The sequence below is a fragment of the Nipponia nippon genome, unplaced genomic scaffold, assembly GCF_047370975.1.
Source record: "Nipponia nippon isolate SJK-2023a ecotype South Korea unplaced genomic scaffold, ASM4737097v1 scaffold_5, whole genome shotgun sequence".
In the NCBI taxonomy this organism is placed as follows: Eukaryota; Metazoa; Chordata; class Aves; order Pelecaniformes; family Threskiornithidae; genus Nipponia; species Nipponia nippon.
The window spans coordinates 42,247,028-42,270,645 of NW_028262369.1; the positions used below are offsets into that span (position 1 = coordinate 42,247,028).

General features: G+C 41.6%; 2 protein-coding genes across 3 annotated transcripts in view; both read left to right on the forward strand.

Moving 5' to 3' along the window:
- LOC104015606 (putative oxidoreductase ZK1290.5) overlaps window positions 1–14,745 on the forward strand; it is a 49,856-nt gene extending 35,111 nt beyond the window's left edge. Inside the window, exons 4-8 of one of the 2 annotated variants that reach the window (XM_087734499.1) lie at window positions 1,752–1,843; window positions 5,690–5,872; window positions 6,410–6,469; window positions 8,163–8,264; window positions 14,448–14,745. In XM_087734499.1, coding sequence (XP_087590625.1) covers window positions 1,752–1,843; window positions 5,690–5,872; window positions 6,410–6,469; window positions 8,163–8,258 — 431 coding nt within the window. In that variant the 3' untranslated portion in view covers window positions 8,259–8,264; window positions 14,448–14,745. The remainder of the gene's footprint in view (window positions 1–1,751; window positions 1,844–5,689; window positions 5,873–6,409; window positions 6,470–8,162; window positions 8,265–14,447) is intronic. The other variant, XM_087734498.1, reaches the window with a different exon arrangement.
- A 3,316-nt stretch (window positions 14,746–18,061) lies between these two features.
- S1PR1 (sphingosine-1-phosphate receptor 1) lies at window positions 18,062–22,453 on the forward strand. The gene is made up of 2 exons (XM_087733932.1): window positions 18,062–18,320; window positions 19,606–22,453. Exon 2 carries the CDS (start codon window positions 19,738–19,740, stop codon window positions 20,875–20,877), a length of 1,140 nt encoding a protein of 379 aa, XP_087590058.1. The 5' UTR covers window positions 18,062–18,320; window positions 19,606–19,737; the 3' UTR covers window positions 20,878–22,453.
- The last annotated feature ends 1,165 nt before the right edge of the window (window positions 22,454–23,618 follow it).

The window sequence follows — 23,618 nt, forward strand, 5'->3', positions numbered from 1 at the left end:
GCAGGTTTTGCTACTGTGCAGCTTATCTGCTTGTGCTGCTAAAATATGTGAAAGCAACATAGCAGTCCAATTGCCTGTATTTATATGGTTAGTGGCTTTTCTAATGCAAAACTGATATTTTTTTTTTCCAGGGCTTTAACAATCTGTTGATAATAGTTAGCAATAAACTGTAACTTCACTTACAGAATTTCACAGAAGACTAGAAAAATTTCATTCTTTGTTTTGTCCAGGTAAATCTAACCTGCAAATTCAAGATACTTTGTAATCTTATAGCTCATATTTTTATATGCCAATTTATAGTCTACTTGCAAGTTATTTTATTTATACATAAAACATATGCATTTTAGGAGTAAATACTTGGTTATTACATTTTTCTCCAACATTTTTGTTAGCTTTCACTTCAAGTGAAATTCTTCCTTTTAATGTATTCACTTCTCTCAGTTGCCTTAATAAGTGCTTTTTATGTGTCTGTATTCCAGTTTCAAATCAAGGCAGCTCCACATAGTTACCTGCTGACCTCAAGAAAGTGGTGATTCTAACTGTGGAATGAGGGCATTTTCAGTCCAGAAATCTTTCCTTTGACATCAAATGGCTGAAATTGCCCAATGACTTCTTTTTTTTTCTAAAAAAAAAAAAAAAAAAAACAACAGTATAACTTTTGCCTTAATTCCTTTCTTTTTTGCTATAGATATTTGTATGCATGTATATAGATAAGCACATGCATATACATTATATAGAATTGGCCAGCACAAATACTGGATTAACAACAGTGATGGTCGTCTGTGCTCACATACCTTGAGACATCTGCAGAGTTACAGATTGAAATGCAGATCAAGTCAGTCAAGACAAAGTTCACATACTGAAGAAAGAAGTCTGATTTGTAGTCCACAGAATCCACAGCCTAAGGAGACTACTACTAGCCTGATCACAGTTGGTTTCCCTGTTAACCGTGTTTAGCACACAGTAAGGACCAAACTATCAAAGATGAGTCAGGGTTGAGGTGTGGTGGCAGGCCAGTATTGGGAGTTGTGCTTTATCATATCTGAGGTTTGAAGGAAGACCTCCGATTTCAGGACTGTCAGCACTTAATTTATACACATGCACGCACACTTAAGGCTTATTTAAAAAAAATAACCTTCATATCACCTATGTGCCATTTAACTTTATTTACATGTCAACAGGAGCTGAGAAATCTAGCTACATTTTTAAGCTGCTTGGTTCTTGTTAGACACTGCTCGCTTAATTGAAGTTTTTATGCTGAGTGTTCCGTAGCATATCGTAATGATCTAATAGAAATATAAGGAGTGCTATATAGTTCATTTGGACTGCATGACCTTGTGTTGTATTGCTCACACCTTATTAGTCTTCAGCAAATGTTCCACTTTTCTTTAGTTTTGGCAAGCTGCTCAGAACACCATTTCCTTCTTTTCATTCTGGTGGAGTCCAATTGTTCTTTGCTTATACTACGTTAGCCTTTCCCAGAATTTAGCCTGGAGTTTTTATACACTGGGGAGTTTCCAGTGTGTTTAGATTATAAAATGATTTCCTAGTGTGACTGTGACAGAACCACGCTTTCAGATAATACTGTCAAACTAGATTTCAGTGCTGTTTTTCTGTCTGTCTTTGCAGTATTTTGCTATGCAGAAATGATGCGTGCAATCATTTTGTCTCTTGAAAGTGATATTTTTCAAATCATCCTCCCAAACAGTTAGGATTGTCCCAAAACTTTTTCTTGTTCTCTTTCTCATTAGGTTTGTGTAGATCAATTGGTGTAAGCAACTTTCTTATAAGTCATCTTGAGCAGCTCAGGGAAGACTGTGTGATTACTCCACATGTTAATCAGGTGAGTGGATAAATGTATTTAAAGCATCTGGGTTTGGGTTTTTGCTTTGGGTTTTTTTGGGTAATAATCTCCTCCCCACCCCTATGCCTGAAAGACTACACCCAAACTAGCCTTCATCATACAATTTCTTCTCTTTCATTTCTATATATATACGTCTTGAAAACCATTCAGGAAGATGACTTGAAGTGAGGGGGCGGGGAGAACCTCTCCTTTCTTCTCCCCAGTTTCTCCGAGGCTACTTGTTTGTGGCTGGTTTTAAGTCACAAACAAATGGTCCATGTGCCAGTTTTTGATGATAAAACAGTTTAGAAATAAAATTCAAGGAGCACTGAACCTTTAGCATCTTCAGAGTGAACAAGGTTTTGGGGAGCCTGTGTTTCAAATACTATATATAATTCCTCTAAGCAACACTGAAAGCCTCAGGTGATTACATATCCATGGAAGGGTCCTGTTTCCTTTGCTCCTCCCTTATTTCATATTCATGTTTCAAGGTCACATTAAATTCAGTGAACTTCTCATTTAGGAAGGTGCTGCGAGAGCCCTGGCAAAATTTTTTTGCTGCCCTGGGCAGATAAAAAATGGCCACCTACATACCAGCAGACTTCCAGGACACTGACAGCTATTCCTTTGTCACAGTTTTCTGCCCACAGCTGTGCTGGAAGTTCATGCTCCCATTCCTGCCACCTCCTGCCAGTGAAAGTCTGCTTATGCTAACACACAACTGGGAACTGGAGTGGATGAAGTGCAGGCTCATGCTTTTCCCCTTTGTACAGGTGGTGAGGATTTCTGGCAGCTGTTCATGGTTTAATGTCATAAACAGCCACAAAAAGATTGCTCAGAATGTGACTGTCAGAACCTACCATCTCTGATTTCTGCTGTCCACTAGACTAAAGGTTACTAAAGGACAATAATGAGTAATGTTAAATTAACATAAAACCATATAAAATATGTAAATTCAGTTATTCAAAATAAGCCATTGAAATATGTCTTAAGATGGGCAGGTTGATGACTGTTTAAGAATTGGTGACTTTGCTAAGGTTCAATTTAGTCTCCTTTTCAGAAAAATACATCTTCAAAGTCTTACTGGAGTTTGGCATAAGTTGTTACTGTCTGTTAAATGAGAATAGTCTTTCAGTGTCCTACTAAATCACGGCAAGGAAAAAAAAAAATGTAATCTTGGATTTGTTTTGAAATTTCCTTTTACTCACAACGTCAAAATGTTACCAGTCTTACTGTGTCAGTAGTGTTACTGGAGAAAAGTTGTTCCTTGATATTATTTGTACATAAACTCACCTGAACTGTTCCTCTATACAGAAAACATTTCTAGGCTTATATTTCAGTTTTATAACGAGAAATAATTGTAAGACTGTGCATTCCCATTGAGAAACTGACTGAAGTCCAGATGCAGGGAAACTTTACCAGGTGAAAACAACCCACAGCAGGGTGGAAAGAGTAAGGCTTTTGTATATCGTCATCCAAGGTATGACTTTCTAGGTCCGCGTGTCAGGATTGTTATTAGGCTCAACTTGTCCCCATTGCGCTATGACTGTCATAAAAAACAGTGCTTACTTAGAGTTCCCCTGTGACTGACCAAGTAGCAGCTGTGAAGAGTTCTGTAATGTGAACTACAAACCTTTTGGTTTTTTGTTTCATTAAACAAATGCCAGTTTTTACATACAAATCACTCAGGGTAGCGCCAGAAAAGATCAAGATCTTCCTCTGCCACCCTACGACAGACAGCCCTCACCTGGGAAAAGTTTGGTGACTAAAATAGCAAGGGTGGGGCAAGCCAGGAAGTAGGAATTATTTTGAGGGGAAGCACATGCTGGCTACACTCACCCTATACCTCTTCTAGCTCAGGATGCTAGTCTTTTGCATTCGATTCTGTTAGAACCTTCCAGAAAGTTTTCACAAGAAAAATAAATTCAAAAGTACTTATTATGCATTTAATTATTTTAGCAGTATATTTAAGAAGAAAAATACTTGCTGCTACCAACACACAACTGCACATGCCAAAATTCAATTCACAAAATTTGGGAGTCTCTTGATTCAATGAAAGGCACAAAGTATAATCTTGCCAGGTGGGAAGTAGTTGTTGCTGTGTATTCTGCTTGTGAAGCAGGCAGGTGACATCTCAGCATGCTGTTCTTGCTTTAAATATTTCTGGTGTAACCTGGAACTGTGCTGCCTAGAAATCTTATTAGACCAGGAGGTAAATTCTGCTTGCAGTTATAGTAGTAATAAGTGCCGAATAAGTCATCTGATGCCATAGGGGTACTGCAGATTTTTCAGCATCCTAAATACATCATTCGTTATTTAATATTTTCTAGGCTATGTTATTTGTTACACTTATTGCAAAGAACGTCTATTAAAATGGCTTATTACTATTGTAATAATCGAGTAATACACCCTGCTTGCTCTTTCCTTTTTCCCCTCATAGTTTTGCGTAAAAACAATGAGAATATTTTCTAGCCAGCTCAGGTGCAAACAAGTGAAGAACTGTATGACCTAAACACTGGTCTTACACCTATAAACATGAAATACAAAGGCTACTCAAAGGTCAAGAAACATCAAAGGTTGAAGACATGGATGTGTCTGCTGCTTGAACCTTGTTCCCGAGTCCACCTAGTAATTTAGATCATAGCAGCTTTAGGCTGACTCAGCCCAGCCTTCGAGGGGCACGGTTTTTTCTTAGCGCACATTGAATGACTGCCAGCCTATTGTTCCCGACTATTGTTGTCTGAAAAGACAACATGTACTAAAGATGAGAAACAGGAAATGTTCATTTGTCCTCTTTGTGACAGAAGAAATTTTCCAGATTCCATGTGTTGAGGTAATTGTTCAGAAAAGTATTTTTCTTCAAAACGCGCAAGAGTTAGATCACTGGAACAATGGTGACAGCCAGTCACAAAAATACATCACATGATTATGTATTTTATAAAAGAAAACACTACCATTTTCATCTGAACGCAGAGGAAGGTATGCTTCTTACAATGTATAAACTGTGAAAGACTTTTATTTAAATAACATAGTAAGGATTATTACAGAGGTTCTCTTTTGGCTGTTGCTACGTGCCAGAATACGTGGCTCTTCCGAGATCCTTACTTTCCAATAACTTCTGTTCCTTCTGCTTCCAACAACTATGTTTTTGTAGCTTGTTACTTTTCCTCTTTTAACTGGTTCTTGGCAATTTGTGATCTTCCTACAAAGGGTCTCCTTCACACGTCATTCCACAGCATGATTACTTCCCTGTGTAAGCTGTTGGTGACATCACACACAGAATACGGGATTTTCCATGTACAGTCCATGCCAGCGGGCTTTGCTTCCGAGGTCAGGCCCTCATCCTAAGCAAATTGTTTTGGTTGGTCTCTTGCAAACCCAGTCCCTGCCCAGCCCCCTCCCCTTGCCGGTGCAACTCAAAGTTCATTAGTAAAGAAACAGGAAAGGAAGTAGACTTGGGGAAGAGTAGGTAGTCTCAAATCACCCATAAAAATGACCTGATGCTGACTTCCACTATGCATTTGCAAATATTTCTCAAACACGGAGCAGAACAAGAGTGCAAGTCCAACTGCAGGTAGGGCAGACAACTGCTCCTTGCACCTTACTTCTGGGAGAAGTGTAAAATAGGTAGTAAACTATTGTGCCAATTAATGGCAAAATGCTTGTGGATTAATATTCTTCACATGTCTTCTAAAACTGATAACTTACATCTGTCTCCCAGAAGCAGTGATTTCACTCATGTTGTATTTTTAAAACGAGAGAAAAAATATTTTCATTTATCAATGATGTTTTCTACTAAATGTACTCTCAAGGCTTTTACTAAAAGCTTATTTCTATTTATCTCAGGTTGAATACCACCCTTTTCAAAGACCTCAGGAGCTGGTGGATTATTGTAGGAGCAGACATATTGTTTTTGAAGGCTACTGTCCTTTAGCCAAAGGTGAAGCACTCACTCATCCTAATATCATTCAGCTGGCAAAGAAATATGGCAGAACTCCAGCACAGATTTGCATACGCTGGAGTATACAGGTAATGGAGGGTGGTAACAAAAACATGTCTCCTCTCTCAGAAAAAAAATGCAACTAGTTTGGGTTTTGTGCATCAAAACAGAATTTATACAGAAAGTATTTTTGCCTTCAGTATGTTGATACCACATGAACTAACTGTGCGGTACTGGAAATTTGGAATGTAGTACGCAAAGCATGGCAGTATTTTAAATATGCAAATAATCTGATTGTAGAGAATAAAAAGAACCACCAATAAAAGATATTTTTTTCAAACTAAATGTTACAAGCAGTATGGGGCATCATTCTATTTCTGTCACTTAACACAAAGTACTAAGCAGTGAAATAGTGTATTAAGTTGACATAAACCACATAAAATGTGTTGGAATTTAATGCAGTGTATATAACTTCAATTAAAAATAGCATATAGAAATGTCAGTGTCCTCTGAAAAATGAAATTAAAACCTCAGAAGACATGAGGAATGTCTTGAAATGTTTTGAAGAGAGATTATTTTCTTTGAAACTATGTAAATTTTAATGATGAGAGGCATTTGTTTTTCAGAATGGGATTGTCACTATTCCAAAGTCCACAAAAGCAGAAAGGATACAGGAAAACTGCAAGGTAAGATTTGGTTATGCACTCGAGTCTGACTAACATCCGAATTACTCTTTTTAATACTCTGGTTTGCCTGCCCGTTTTCCTGTACCAGTTTTATATTGGGGCAACTCGGTTAAAATTGGCAAATTATAGTACCATAAAATTACTACAATATAGTAGAAAACCATAATTCACAAATGTCAGAAGTCAACTGGAGAGCTAATCACTGTGTATAAAAAAGATATCCATAGAAAGACCTTGCATAGTTGTTTTTTATTATTAATATTTTTATTGATTACTTGGCTGATTGTAGAACATCCTAATCTGGTTATGGTTAGGTCCTCTTTGTGGTAGGCACATAGGTCAAATGGAAGGAGTTTGTGTGCTATGCGTAACACTGCATGAAAGCTGTAAAACTCTCTTGGGGATATCTCAGATGCAGACCTTCTAAGGAAATCAGGGTCCTGCCAGAGCTGACTCTTCTCCTGCCTTCTTCCTTCTACGCGACTTGCAGAGAAGGTCCCAGCACGAAGGGGATGGAGAAAGAAAAGTGGAGAACGAATGAGGATTGGCAGCATGATTCCCCCCCCACCCCCCATCCACTGCCACAAAACTTAAAACACTTAGGATGGAGAGGAGGAGGAGGAGAGAACTGGCAGTTATCTAATGCTGTTTATCACATCTCCCTTTTTTTTCTTTCCCCCGTGCCAGTGTGTTGGTCTGAGTCTCTACCACCTCTGTCAAGTTGGTGAAAGTACAGACCTTTTTAAGCCCTTGGTATATAAGACAGTGTGTGCCTGGTTCTGTGACTGGTCCCTGGTTTAGGTTTAAAAAGCTTGAGCACTGAGGTTTGACTACAAGGGTCATTCCAGCAGGCAGTGATTGCTGGATAATGCAGGATGGGAGGAGCTCATTTGGCAGCAGTTCAGGCTCCACAGGATCTTTTTATTGAGTATAGAGGAGCTCTGACAAAGACAACAGACCAACTTAAAGCAACTTCAGTTCTGAAGTGGTAACGTCTGAATAAGACACCTTCTAAGAAAACACTGATGCCGTCATTCATGTTGCAGGTCTCACCACAGGAGAAGTCAGTGGCTGTAAGAACCTGTGCTTGAAGACAGGTGGTTGCTTTCAAGTTCAAGTTAGTATTGAGGCACTACAGCACTGTATCCGTTTCTGTATTAGCTGATCGATGAGTGTTTCGTCTAAGTACACATAGAAAAGATAGATGTAGCCTTTGGTTTGCTAGCTTTGTGAATGTCCTGATACCTTCTAATAATTCTCTTTGGCTAAAGTTCTGAGGAGAACAACTGTAACACTCTAAACTGAACACTGGGATATAAGTGAAATACTGAGCTCAGGTTTCCAGAGGGATTGCAGTCGGGGTATTCATATACCTCTGGCAGTGACCATAGAGAGTGCTGTCAAAAACAGCTTTGATACTACCATTGTCTTGGACCCTTGCCTGAGGCCAGAGTGCTACAAAACCATCTTAACAGAGTCTACAAATAAAAATGAGTCACAAAAGGAGCAAAGGACCCAGTGGAGCCTGTCAACTTAATGGAATATTTGTCTATGAAAAAATACAAGAAGAATTTCCAGAAGGAAAAATATAGAAAAATTCTGCCTCACATTTAAGTGAATCTTGGTCAGTTTAAATAACAGAAACACTCCTGATTCTATGTTCATTATGTTAACTATGTATGCATTCCCATAGGTGTTTGATTTTACGATAGCAGAAGATGATGTTGAAATTCTGAATGGAATGCATGATGGGAGACATGTTTCCTGGGACCCAAGCCTTATTGTGTGAATGAAGGTTTGAGCTTTTTCCTTTGTCAGTGATCAGTGAGTCACACCATGTAATTTAAATTCAGGAAAGGTTACAAAAAGAATATAATCATAAGATTAATGTCTGCTATTAATGATAACTGATTTGAAATCCTTAACATTGATAACAGACAAAAGATACTTCTGAGGGTAGCACTTTTGTACAGACATCTTAGATTTCCATCTCAAATCCTGATCTGTAGTTCACTGAAGCCCATGCAAAGCCTCCTATTTACGCCATTGACCCTGCATCAGGCCATTTAATCAAAGAGCATGAGGAGATACCCCTTCTTTAAAAATGTAAGAAAAAATGCTACCTGCTAGTGTACAACGTAGGTGTTAAGTACAAAATAATTTTTCAAGTACTTTGTTAGAGAGATACAATGTATGAAGAAGAAAAAGCTGGATGAAAAGAATATGTTAGTGCCATTATTATTACAGTATTTATACTGTGCAATATACTGCAAATCTCCATCAAAAATATAATCTCAGTGTAATAAGCAATATCTGAGCATCACCAAAAAAAGTTTTATGCATATTATTGCATAATGATGGCATTGACCCAGAGAGTTCTATGCATATTATTTACAAGCCTGTAGGTATAACAAAGTAGAAATCTTTCCAGATCAGTCCATGTACAAATAAACAGTCTGCATGACTAAGAGTTGAGTAGCAAGCTCTAGGAGCCAAAGAGGCATCTTTGTTATTACTGATCTTTTTCTCTTACTGGAAATTCTGGTGAGTTTTGTGTAGCTTTTACTGAGAATTAGTTTAGCTTTCATTTGGGATGTGTACAGGAAATCTCATTAAGAGACTGTACTGTTCCTCAGATTTTCTAATAAAATATGGATGTATGTAAAGAGATAGATGTAGATATAGATATATGTAGTTTACAGATCTGTTTTGAGAAATATGTCTGCAGAGTCTTTTATCAGCTGAGTATTCAACTTCTGGTCACATTGGTTTGATATTTTAGGAGTTCCTGTGTCTAGAAAGGTATGGAAAATCTGACTGTGATTTATATTGTGTGTGGACTTCCTGCGGCAGTTTTCCCAGTGCTGTTCTGCTTTAGTCATATCGTGAAACAAAGCTCCTTAGTTTTTTATCAAGAAGTGACTTACGGCAATCATATATTCTAGCCTGCATTGTTTGTCCTCAAAGTAGAGCTTCTATACAGCTTGGCTAAAACACAGACAAACTTACCTTTTTGATAACAGCTCCTCAGAATAATTGGCTGTTTTTTCCTGGTAAACATTTCTGCAAAAATTTGTCTAGATTTGCCTCTGGAATCATTGATGTATTATTTATTATTTTAAAATACAAGATACTGTATGAAATGCTGCGCTCGCTAATACCTGTACAATGTACTGTTCCAAGAAAGATACACGATCTCCATAGTAAGATTATTTTCTAGGGTTGCGAGTGTGGCCTGCAGTTCAGGGTGCTTCAGTATCTGGGAATGCCACTTTAGGTGTCTTAAGAACAGCTATGTACCTGGCTCAGCTGTTGTGATGAGGGGTTCAATAGTTCCAAAAAGTAAGGCTTATTTATAAAATTAAGGTAACTTTTAGGCTTTTTTTAGCTTTTGCAGAAAATGATGGTAATGACTTAAGCGAAAACTGGAAAGACTGCCCAGAAATAAACCTTTCTACCAGTGGTCGCCAGCTATTCCTGCTTTTGAAAAGTCACTTTATAGAACAATACCTTAGCAATATGAAAAAAACCTGTTACTGTGCTGTTGAGGGACTCCTTGCTACACAGGGTATCTGAACTCATAAAACGACGACTTGAAGTGAATCATGTGCCTAGTATTCACTCAATGTGCCTTTTTGGCAGCGAAGACTTTCTCAGAAACTACAAGAGAGAAGTTGTTTTACCTCTAGTTCTCTCTAAAGAAACAGACTTCGCATCAGCATACTATTTCCAACACAAATGATGCATACAAAGTGAACCAAATCTTTATGTATGCGAGCAAATTCAGTATTACCAGAACAGTATCAGTTAGGACTAGTTACGTAGCTAGAAGTCCCATGTTGGTCAGAACAGCTCTGTGTTTTTCTGCGCTTATTTCTGACTGATTACCTCCCTGTTCTGAGCTAAACAGAAGTAAAACATATTTTCTTGCTAATCCCCCAGATAGATGACTTTAGGCTACAGTGAGGATGGCTTCCTAATTCATTGATATATTTCATTGTTCCCTCTGTCAAAGAGATTCTACAATGGTTTTTGTGTCTGCATCTGCTTTTGCTAGGAAGTCAAGCCACCGTTTTCTCTGATCTAGATCATGGTGTCTGAGCAGTACAATGAGTAATGAAAGGAATAATCAGCTAGAAATAGTATCACTAAAAAAGCATTCTTCAGGAGCAGTTGTGGGAATTTACAGTTTCAATCTGATGCTTGCTTTCCTACCTGCCTTCAGACTTTATTGTTGTTGGTTCAGGACTTTTTTCTGTTTTTTTTTTGTTGTTTGTTTGGGGTTTTTTAATGTAATCTTTCCTAGCAATTCCTTTGCTACCAGGTAGTGGCTTTAGAACTACAGAAGAGTTTAATTTTAACTATGTACAAAGTCGAGTATAATTTGAGGCAATGTAAGCTTTTCAAGTGCCAGGACTCAGCTGACCCACGCTATCTTTCTGCCAGGTGTGGTGTGCAGTTTTGCACATTGTGCCATCACTAACAGGCGTTGTTTTCTGCTAGAAGCTGTAATTGCCTCAAGAAACTGGAATCCTGTTATCTCCTGTGTGCTTGGGATACATCACTGGAGCCTCTTCCTTTGAATTCACAAGTTTTATACTATGTTAGTTAATTTAGAATCGTTGAGCAAATCCTCTTTTACTTTTGATCAGGTTGCAGAGGGAAAGACGGATTCAGTGGATTCATATTTTATGTTCCTCTCTACAACTACGTTGATGTTACAGATGTGGTAGGCAGTTTTCTTTTTAAGCAAAGGCTGCTGAAGAGTAAGTCAACATCACCTCATCTAAATGAACATTTCTAAAGTACTGACAACTTTGATCATAGTATAAAGAAATAAGACAACTAATAAGAAATCGGAAAGTGAACAGTAGTGAGATTTAGGGGTAGCAGTGAGGAGTGATGTTCTGTCATAGAAGCAGAACCTAGAAGACCAAAGGATATAAAAGTGCTGAATGTACAAAATCAGGACGTTTAACTCCATTTTTTTTATTTCTTCTTTGGTCAGTTAGCCTGGAGGTGCCCATTTTTTAAGATTTTTTTTTTTTTTTTTAACTCAGAATTCATCCCTCAAGTGAATTCTTGGAATTATATGCATATTCTTCCCCAGGGCTGAAATTCCTCCTCTGGTCCATATTTCTGTAAGACAAGCTTTTTCTAGAGAGAAAACGTTTTCACCTTTCTACAATGACCATTTTTAAGATACAGCAATGCATCCATTTTATCAGTGTAACCCATCATCTTGCCGATAAGAACAGAGAATACACCTGAAAACTGAAGGCACTTTTTCTTCCATATTATGTAGGTCATTTATGGTAGTGACTGATTGGGGCACTCCTTCCTAGTTGAGATAAACCATTATTTAAAATAAGATACAATTTATCAGTGTTACCTACCTAAGTGCAATCAGCTGCCTTTGCAGGAGCACTGTGACTCTTAATGGAAGGGAACTCTCTTGAAACAAATAAGGAAAAGAAAAAAATAAATTGAAAGTCAGTGGAAAGGGTGAGGCCGGTTTCTGTGCAGCCAAGTAGCTTCCTGTCTGACTCCGAGTGGCTCCCTCTCTCCTCTTTCTTGCCTATTTCTGAATTTCATCTTTTATATTACTGGAGATGAAGGCACCTAAGAACATTTAATTGGAAAATAGTGGGAATGGTTTTGTAAAGTGCATACTTCAGGAAAATTTTTAACCAGGCTGCAGAAGTGTTTCTACCACGCCTGTCCCCCAACATAACTTTCAAGACATTGTTTTTCTGACTAGCATGTGTAATAAAGAAACTATAATACTAGTAAGTTCCCAAATCCAGTAAGCCAAGCGGACTGCGTATTCACCCTTCTTTTTGCGCTGTGGTTAACAACAGCTGATTTTCTTTTTAAAATAGCAGTGCTGAACTGTTCTGACAAGAAAGCTGACATTAACCCCATGGTTTTGAAAATGGGGACAAAGGTGGAGTAGCTGTTGCTGACACTAATTGAATCCCAGCAGTTGACTTTCCCCATGGCCACACCCCTTCCAAAGCTTTGAAGCTCATCTCTGGCTGTAGTGCACTGGGTAAAATAACAGATAAGCCAACCTTCTGGCACTTTTTCGTGTTGCTCTGCTGGGAGTCTGTTTCTGTACTTAATCTTTCGGCGCTTTTTGCAGCCTCCATTAAGATGTCTGCACTTTTGAAAGAAAATGTCAAGTATTTGCACTGCCTTGCAGTGAGCCTATGTTATATTTATGATATAAATCATGCAGCCTTACTATTTGTCTTTATGAATAGCTGCTTATCCATCTGCAGCATCACATAGGACTAATGACAACTGCCAGGACATTATAGAGCAGTAATGACTTCTGAGGGACCAGAGCATGAGAACTATCTCCAAAACTTGCCACTACCCACTGGAAAGAAAAAAAAAGAGAAAAAGAAAGGAGAGGGAAGAAAAAAAAAAAAAAAAAAAAGGAGCACAAAGCCTGAAATGAATTTAAATCAATGATGCTGGTACTACTTCCCAGTGCTATGACACATAGCGCTCTGTAAACCATTGTAGGCATGGCCAACATTATGCAATGTGCTTTTCTAAGCAACTTTGCACAGATCCATTGTACCAGATCTCAGTCACTGTGCCCAAAAGGAATGTTTATGATCTTAAATAGAGGTTTTGCTAGGCAGTGCCCTTTGAGAACCATTCTGTAGCTGAACTACTAATAGGAAATTCAAGAGTATGTTAGCAGCATTATCATCCTATTAATGAATGCTCTGGTTTTTCTTCAGCAAAATAGATTTCCAGGACTTTCTAGATGAGGCTTCAAAATTCCAGTATAACGAACTAGTGTTAATTCATAGTTCATAACTTGGCTGTGCAATTTGGGGTGTGGGGTGGTGTACAATTACTTTCACAGTTTCCTGGTAAACAAGGAGAGCAGAGATTGTTGGGTGGTTGTGCTCTGTTTTGTTTTTCTTTTTTCTATGAATTCATTCTTTCCTAATGGTTCTTCCTGACGTGGATTCATCCCATTGAATATCCAGAAGTATAATGTTGCCAAGGTGAATTTACAGTAAATCACTTGCTTTAGGTGCAGTATAAAGGTGGCGGAAGATTAATCCGAAGCATAGCTGTCAAGGTCATGCATATACTGTGGTATAAATTCACTTTCCCGATGTTGAAGAAAATATATTTAATGGACTCTTTATATTAATGCAACAGCAACCAGCTATTTTATATCATATGGTTTGTGAGATTTTTGCATGATTATCATGAATGCCTTATAAACCAGATACAAGCACCTTTGATTAATCTGAAAAATTATCACAGGTTGTTTGGTTTTGTTTTCAGGAAATGGTTATTTTACTGCTCCTCCCCCTCCCAATGTTACAGATAAGTAATATCTGTAATCTCCCAATAATTGGAGATTTTCCATCAAAGACTTCTGTTTCTTCAGAATAGCATGTTAAGTTCAGTTATCATGTCCATTAATGTCTTTAGTTTACCCTAGCAGAAAACATGCAGTAGGACTTTAGTTGACTGATCCATATCACTGGAATAAAAAATTAGCTTTCAAAAAGTTTTCTATTGCTGCGTTATACAGTTTCATTACTGTAGAACTGCTATATTTTAATACATATGAAAAAAACATACATCGTGATCAGATATATTGAAGTGTCTTATGGTTTTGGGCACAATGATGTCCAGTAAAACTATTGCATGTCACTTTCTCAACTACTTCAGTTCTTTCCACTTGGAGTTAAGCTTTTCCTAATGGTATATTCAGCTTAGCGATATAAAGTACAAATTCTCACAAAAATGAATATAGAAGACTTTTTACAATAGCTTTTTAAAACAAAAAAAAAGGCCATTTAATTAATATTAAATTTATCAATATCAAGAACTTAAAATAAAAACAGATCACCTAAATTATAGAATGCTAATACTAAACAAATGTGTGCTTTAGTCTTTGCAATGTTCTCATGACTTTTTTTTTTCTCCAAACCAGGTTTTTGATTTTAATCTGAGGGAAGAAGATATGGAATTTTTGAACGCTATGAATATCAACAGAAAATTAATTCATCTAACCTATCCACTGTGGAAAGGATAATTTTAAAACCAGGTTGTTCTATACTGCAAAAGTGATGCAACTGAAACATTAGTTCATTTTAAACTGAACAATAAATCTAAATTGTTCTCTTGGGTACTCAGAGTACCTCATAAATATTAATCAATAATTTAAAAAATCAATATCAATGGCTTGTATTTACTGTTATGATAACAAATTAATAAAATCATTTACTTTACTCTTTTCTTGGTTGCTTTCTTACAGATACAGAAATGCTTACTCTCAGCATTCTCTCTGCTTTCTGAGAACTTTCTGGCATATTCTCCCAGTAGGGGTTGAGCTATCTCACAATATTATAATTAAGTTTCTTCTGCCTGCATGTACTAAGGTGTCATCTTAACCCATTTGAAGAAATTAGTTTGTTTTTTTTCCCTTACAGATTTTGAAAACTATTAGTTACTTAAAGGCACAGATAGTAGCACACTACAGCGCATGTAAATCTTGAAAAATTATTCAAAATATGGAATATTTGTTCCAGGATTGCAGCAGAAATCTGAATCTGACTTTTTATGCTGTTTTTTACATGTCTTCTAGTCATGAGAATTTGGGGGGATTCTGCAGGCCACTCTTGGTCCTTTCTTGGTGAGCAAACCTGTTCTGTTGGTACTGTTTCAAGGATCACCTGCCTTGACCTAGCACACCAGGGAGGAATGGCTGTGGTTTGTGGCCTAAGTTGCGTCAGGATGAATAAAAGTACTTTTTCTTTATAGCGATAAAGATTTTTGAAGGGGCAGAAGAGTAATGTGTTGGAGAAAAATCCTTTGCTAATCTGTCTTGCAGAGATTTTCTGTATCTTTTCAAGATGGATAATGTTCAGACACTCCTCTGATGCAATCGTGAGTTGTCCAGCAGTGCTAGCACTAAGGCAGTGGTGGTGTCCGAAGCCACCGATCTGTCACTATGCAGGCTTTGGGAGTACCCCAGCTTGCAACTTTTTTTCTGACAAGATCAAAGCATTTTCCTGCCAGGAAATTGCCCTGTGACTACCCAGGTTTCTGAAATCCCCACCACACTAAGTTCTTGTAGGAAGTTCCACGAGAACTTTGGTTGTCACAGGCAGGCAATTTGGGGGTTGGTGGGTTTTTTTGGTGCCAGACCCTAAAACATGAGCTTCTGCTCATCCTAAAAACTCAAGTATCTAAGAGCATACCCCTATTCAGGATCCCTGTGAACAAAAGTGTCTGCCTCTATGCTTGTGGACATGTTGCGGAAACATTTTTTTCACCAGTTTACCCAGGTCAAGCGGCTCTTGTGTATCAATTTGGTGTCTTGATGTGCGCAGCCCTCCCGCTGGCATTCGACCGAGACTTGTGTTCTGCTGACTTCTGAAATGGTGCATGAATAACATTGTGTTGTCCTTTCTCCTTATTCCGACCGTAGGCAATTCCAGAGTCGAGTTCTCAAAGGAGCTATATATACCCTGGCTTTCTGTAGTGTATTTCGTAGAAGTACAAGCGTCCTTAACGCTGGACCTGGCAGTTGGGGAGGTACTAAGAAAAGAGTTCTTGTTCTGTCGGCGGGGATGGAGTGTAACCCTGGTGTAAATCACCTCACGAAACGCTTCCCAGCCTGCTCTTGGTGGAGCAGGCTGGGCCAACCTGAATTTCCCTCTGTTTGCGTTCCAGCCCTTGTGAGCAGGCTACAACCTGTGCAGCTGAGCCACGTTAACCTCTGAGGTTTTAGACAGCCTTCAGTGCAAATCCAGCTGATCTGGCTTCATTTGCCTGAGAAGAATGAAGCTGTATTTCAGTTTCCTCTCTGCTGAGATGTCAAGAGGGCTATAAATGTGTGTGGTCATCTCATTTTACTGATGCTTTTTGTGATACAAATACCCAAATGTTCGAAGTGGAACTGAAATTGCCCAGGTATTTTGCACAGCCTCTGACAAATAATTTGTTGGATGTTACATCTCTGAGTAGGAGCCCTCTCAGTTGGTTAACCAATAACCTAAACATGAAAGCCTGTACATCTGACTACTGAAACCCTGAGTCATTCTATCCTTTAATTACAGCATGTTGCTTTAATACGTTCCTCTTGCTTAAAATTATGTGAGAATTATTTCCTAGAGGAAAATGCCTAATGAATGCACTTTTATTTAGCATTTTCTATAAATTAGCTAAATAGGGGGGAAAGCTTGCAATATCTAGGGTATGTCAGGCAGTTGGAGGGGATGCATATGTCAACCTCAAGCGTGATTTATCTTACGTGCCTTTTCTGACAGTTGTAATTTAACGGCTGTATTTTCCTCCAGACTCTCAGGAGGCTGAACATCTTTTCAAGTTTCTAGCTTTGTGGTGGAAAAGTAAATGTCTGTTTGCCAGCGTAATTTATCTGAGTCATTCTGGGAGAGGTGTGGAGCAATTGAAGCATGACTATTAGCATAAATAAGAGAGGGACTCTCTTCCTGAGGGTAGAGTTACTCTTACCATCTTTCAGAGGAAAGCTGATTCCCCGTAACAACTGCTGCTGCTAATTGACGGCCGCGATGCCATGAACTAAAAGACCTGATACATTGAGCTCGGGTCTATTGTGGTATCCTTTTGCATTTCAATTTGAAGTGGCGTTAAAGAGAACAGAGCAAGGAAGGAAGAGGAAAATTTGTGCAGTAAGCGCCGCAGTAGATTACCAATAGAGTTAGCGTTTCACAGACGCTGAGGCGGTTTTTCTTTTAAAAGTTTGAAGAGAGAAGGGATTATAAAACCTAAACTCGCTGCTTCTTTCTCAGTCTCTATGTAATAAGTCCCCACTGTAAGTAGTTGTCCTTACCGATCTTGTTTGAAAAAACGAATTTAAAACTTTTCTTCCTATTTTCAAACAGGCAGGTCATCCTCTGCGCATTCAAAGACTTTTGTGCACGTGGAAACACCAGCACAGGGCCGAGTTTGACGGTGGCACGAAGCGAGCCCCCCTTCGGCCGCCTTCGCCTGCCCGCCCTTGCCCCGGGGCCGGTGCGGGCTGCGGCTGGGGGAGCGGCTGGCGGCCGGCCCGGCGCCGCGGGAGGCTGCGGGCCTGCCCGGACGGCACCGCACCTCTGCGCGGCCCCGGCCTGCTGGGCCGGGAAAAGGGGAGGGCCTCTTGCAGGGGCGTCCTGAACCATCACCTGTAACGGCCCCCGGGAGCGAGGGCCGGGGCGGCACGGGGGACGCCGCCTTTGGCCTCATCCCCGCTGCGCCTGCTCGGAGGGGTACGAAAGACGGGGCGGGGGATGCTCACCGGCACCCCCGAGGCGCAGGGGCTGGGGCCGGGGCCGGGGCCAGACGGGCCCCGCCGACACCTGCTTGCCCGGGCGGCCCCGGGGGAGCCGCCCCCGTCCCTGAGGGAAGGCGAGGGGCGGCGGCGGCGGCCAGCGCAGGGCCGGGCCGGGCCGGGCAGGGCAGGGGGAGGTGGGTCCCGCGGGGGAGCTCCCCTCCTCACGCCCTCCCGGGCTTCCCGCTTCGGCCCCTCTCTCTTTCCCAGCCCTGCGGGCTCTATAAAAGCCCCGGCACCGCGGCAGGGCCGGGGCGGGGCGACGCGGGGATGCCCCGGCCGGCGGCGGGGCGCTGGGAGCTGCCGGGCCGGGCTGGGCGTGCGTGTCCCTCAGACGAGCCGCCCGCGGCCGCCAGCAGGGAGGAGTTAGGAGCCAATGATCGGAAACGGGGTGGGGAGCTGCAGCAACGTTAAAACCACCCAGCCCCCGGCCCGGCCGCCGGAGTGGCTCCGCGGGCACGCAAGATGCGCAGGGCCGGCGTGGGCTCCGCGCCGCGCTTGAGCGAGGTGAGGCTCGGCGGGCCGCGGCCGCGCACCGCCCCGCGCACCGCTCCGCGCACCGCCCCTGCGGAGCCCGGGGCCGCCGCGAAGTCCCAGCGCCGCGGGTCCCGAAACAAAAGAGGCGAGGGGGCTCCCGGGGACCCGCCGTGCCCGGCTTTGCTGCCGCGGAGGCGGGGCGGGACGGGAGCGGTGCGGGACAGGAGCAGTGCAGGAGCGGTGCGGGCTGGAGCCTAGGAGCAGAGCGGGAGCGGTGCGGGACGGGAGCGGTGCGCGCTAGAGGCCGGAACGGAGCGGGAGCGGTGCGGGCTGGAGCCCGGGCGCGGTGCGGGACGGGAGCGGTGCGGGCTGGAGCCCGGGAGCAGAGCGGGAGCCGTGCCCGCTGGCCTCGCACCTCCTGCTTTGCCCCGCTTAGGCTGCAGTTTAACAGCTCTGCCTGTTCTTTCCTTGCGTGGTTTCACGTCTTTAATTCTCTTTAAATGTCCACTAGAAAACGTTTATATGTAAAGGGAGTTTCCTCTATATCTGCATTCCTTAATCCTGCCCATTTCAAAAGCTTGCAGTGCTAATTATTCAAGTGCAAGGTATTTTTTTTTGCCATTCTTTGTTTCAGACCCACAGAACGGGCTTGCTATCTGGCTTATTTGCATCTTTTTCTTGATTTTTCTAAACTTTTTCCTGCTCCAGGTTTTGTAAAGCATGTTCTTAACTTTTATTTAGCAAGGGCACCCCTTTCCTGTTTACGGCTTTGAGATCATCTCTTGCTTATATACACCAGTGAATTCACCACTGTTCGAGATGGCATCAGTAAATTGCACAACTGCCCCCTTCCAAAGCACGTTCAAACTTTATTAATGGACGAGAGCACAGGTCTCCTGTCAAGTAATTTCTGTGCAGGCTTTCATGCATTTGCAGTTAAATCAAATCAAGCCCTTTCTAAATCTCTGCTGTTGTATTACAAGGTGTGTTTCCTACTGAAGGAAAAGATACACTAGAACTTATTGCTGGGGAGCTTTGAGATCTTTCGCAGTGGAAGGAGTCCAATAACGCAGTCCTTGCCGACTCCAGTTCACCTGTTCAGCCCTGCATGACAGAACCTTTTTTGTCTTATTAGCTTTACCTATTGAACACGCCTAACCATCCTTTAAGTGTATTTTAACAGCTGAATGATGTGTGAATACATTTGTGATTCTGAGATACAATTAAACTAGCAGATTGTCTTAAAGTGTTTATCATTTGTTGCATTGTTTGCCTGCCTTCTTTTAACGCTGGGCTCTGTGCCTCTTGTTCTCAGGGCTGCGGTTTCTGAGGCTGTGCAGCGGTGCCGGGCCGGCTGCGGGGCCAAGGAGCTGCGGGGCCGCCACCGGGTTTGCGCTCGGCATCACCGTCCGGCGGCCGCTGGGGGAGCGGCGCCCAGCTGGGCACCATGAGCTCCGGCACCACCGCCCCACTGAAGGTCGTCAGCAACCTCGCCAACACTGATGTCAACTATGTCATCAAAGAGCATTATAATTACACGGGAAAGCTAAATGAGAATGCGGACAGTGGAATAAAAGTGACGTCGGTGGTTTTTATCATCATTTGCTGCTTTATAATCTTAGAGAACATTTTTGTCTTGCTCACCATCTGGAAAACCAAGAAGTTTCACAGACCCATGTACTATTTCATTGGGAACTTGGCTCTTTCAGACTTGCTGGCTGGTGTGGCTTACACTGCCAACCTCTTGCTCTCTGGACACAAAACCTATAGCCTCACCCCCTCCCAGTGGTTTGTGAGAGAAGGCAGCATGTTTGTTGCCTTGTCAGCTTCTGTGTTCAGCTTGTTGGCCATTGCCATCGAGAGATACATCACCATGCTGAAGATGAAACTCCACAATGGCAGCAACAGCTTCCGCTCCTTCTTGCTGATCAGCGCTTGCTGGGTTATCTCCATGATACTCGGGGGGCTCCCGATCATGGGCTGGAACTGCATCAGCCTCTTGTCCAACTGCTCCACCGTGCTGCCTCTCTACCACAAGCACTATATTCTCTTTTGCACCACCGTTTTCACTGGCCTTTTGCTATCTATTGTTGTCCTCTATTGCAGGATCTACTCCATGGTGAGGACTAGGAGCCGCAGGCTGACATTTCGGAAAAACATTACCAAAGCTACTAGGAGCTCAGAAAAGTCGCTAGCCTTGCTCAAGACAGTGATCATAGTCCTGAGTGCCTTCATCGCCTGCTGGGCTCCCTTGTTCATCCTGCTTTTACTGGACGTGGGGTGTAAAGTGAAGACCTGCCCAATCCTCTATAAAGCAGAGTATTTCTTAGTATTGGCCGTGCTCAATTCAGCCACGAACCCTATCATCTACACCTTGACAAACAAAGAGATGCGGAGGGCTTTCATCAAGATTCTGTGCTGCTGCAAATGTCCCCCGGCAGATTCTGGGACCAAATTCAAAAGGCCGATCATTGGAGGGATGGAGTTCAGCCGGAGTAAGTCTGACAACTCCTCCCACCCACAGAAGGAGGAAGGCGACCATCCTGAAACCATCATGTCTTCGGGCAATGTTACCTCATCTTCTTAGGAGTAACCACGGGGGTGTATTTCAGAGCCTTCCTCTGAAATCGGGGAGCTGAGATGCCTCCTGCTCACGGCGGCAGCGTTGGGCTCAGTGAGCAGGTAGCATTAGTTCTAACGAGGCAAACGGTGCGCTTGCGAGGCTGGAGTTCAAGAAATGGGACAGACTGTTCTGGCTTGAAAATCTTTTTCCCTGGAGCATGTTTTGTCTTTGCACTGAGGCAGCTCAGGATTGTCAGGCGCATTCATATCCTGAAATCTCCTTAGTAACTCTGAAAGACTGATGCCTTGGTGAAATGATGCCTGGTGTGTGCAAGAGAAAGAGAGAGGGGGAGGAGGGAGAGGGAGACTGAATCTTTTTCTTTTTTTTTTTTTTTTTTTTCTTCCCTGTGAGAAGAATGTGAAGTTATTTTTCCTTTACTTGCAGCAAACCACTGACACAAAGATCTTTCTGTACTGAGTGTAGTGCTGGCTCTGGTATAGTTGGTCAGAAGCGTTTGTTTAGCACATAACAAGGAAAGAGATCACACAAATATAATTTAGACCACGTACCACTATAATTTGGCATCACTTTCCAGAGTTTTAAGTTAAGTTGTAAGGTTTTATTTGCAGAGTCCAAAGCTGTTGGGGTTTTATTTAGCAAGGTCATAGCTGTGAATTTTTGCTGTCAGTCCGTGTTACATTTGAAGACCATGAGCCAGACTCCGCAGTTACTTTCACCTGTACAATTCCGTTGACCGCGTCAGATTTTATGGAGTAGCTCAGAGCAGCATTTGGCCCCCCACGTCGATTGCCTTGTTATTCTAGAGCATTAAATAAACTGCGTTATTGTGACAAATGCAAGGTAGATCTAAAGGTCATTTCTCTTTAAGATGACTGAAGGTAAATCTAATAGTATAAGATACTATTGGCAACAGCAGGATTTCTGCCTAAGTAAGAAGAGTTAAAAACTAAAGGGGCATTTCAGTGTCAGGTCCATAGTCTTTCCAAAGGTAAAGATCGGTCGGAAAATCTGAAAAGAATACCTTGAGTTTCAGAAAAATTAAAGGAAAGTTGAAGTGAAATGACTATAGGTAAATGCACTTCCATAACAAAATGCAATACATTTTGGCACATTTTATTAATGTTTATAATTTCAGCAAACATGTCTGTATTTTATCAATTCATGGAAGAAGTACTTGTCATTAAATTGAATGTATTTGTTTTACAGCATCATTTTTATTCCTCTATTTTTCTAACCTGTGCTAATGGGGTTGAATGTGTACAATGTAAATAAGTTAATAAGATGCAGGAGTCTTCAGGCACCTAGAGTATTACTGTAACATAAGTGGTATATCTGGGATAGCTGAGAGCAATTGACTGATTTACAGTTATTGGCAATTCCTAGAAGTGGTATTTTGTAAAGAAAATGTAGTGCCTTCGTAGTAAAATTTCCAGTGCAATTAAACTGATTTTTTTTTTTCTGGTTTAAAAAATAGTATTTAAAATATTTCTGACTGATATTGTTTTTCTGATATTGTTCAATTTGCACATAGCTTTTTTGACTTCTAAACATTAATAAACGGATTTTTTTTTTTAAAGATTCTGTTATCAGATTACTAGTAGTTTTGTACTATTGTGGGGGTTTCATGCCAGGTGGGGTTTCTTGCTGACAGAAGTCAGTGAAAGAATTCCTTGATTTCAGTACATGCTGGGATTACGCCAGTTCTGCGGGGGACACAGGATGCATAATGCCACTTACAGGATCATGTAAAATACAAATGAATGCTAGAATATAACTTTTCATCAGCACACGCTGTATTGATGAAATGCCATTAAAAGAATCAGCAGCAATTTTTCTCCAACAGCTAAGGAAGTACAAACGGAAGAAAAAACAGATGCCTGCCAGTTTTACCATGACTGCCTAGAGTAGAATAAGTGAAATAATTCACTTATAGCACTAATATAATTCGTAAGTTTAATTCTTAGCTTATTGCAAACATCAAAGAAGGTTATGAAACGTACAACGGTGGCCTCAGCTACATAACCACTGCAGCCCTGTTGGGTCCACCAGCAAAGACCGTGGCAGCGTAGTTGAATAGGTCCTGCGTTTCTTCTGCCAAAGGCTTGACTTCCATTTCCTCTCTTGCGGCCGTTCCCTTTCGGTATTACTTTGAAGTTCCATGGAGCTCGTACAGGATGCAGTTGGAGTGTGAAGATAAACCTCACCTTCTCGTACTGTATGTCATCGCCGTGCAAGGTCTACTGTGGGAAACGAGAGCCTACTCACCGAGGAAGGCTCTGGGTCATAACCTTACTTCCTGAAGGAAATTCCAAAAATGCCCTGAAGACAAAAGAGTGGAAACAGGCTGGAATTTCTCTCCATCTGTCTGCCTGTACGGAAGGAATGATTTCATGTGTGCTCACTTCCTAGGCTTTTAATTAGTGACCCGAGCAGGGCTGGAAAAAACGTCAAATCTGTATTTGCGCACAAGATATAAAGTCTCTCTTGGCTCAGGCCTTCGTTTGGGCAGGGGTGGTTTACGCCAGGTGCTGACAGTCATGAGGGAAAGCGCTGCTTTGTCCCAGGGATAAAGTCACTTCTGTGCAGAGCACCAGGAGTATATAAACCATGAAAGTCCAAGTTAAGCCCTCAGCGTGCTACCAGTAAGGCATAAAGGCGATGTGCGGGGACGAGGCAATGCATGGGGACGTCTGCATTTGTAGGGGTGTGTTTATCTGAAGGATGAGGGCCCTTCTGCTCTTGAA

Excerpts from the sequence above, each read along its gene's own strand:
- S1PR1 (XM_087733932.1), top strand. The coding sequence starts at position 19,738 with ATGAGCTCCGGCACCACCGCCCCACTGAAGGTCGTCAGCAACCTCGCC.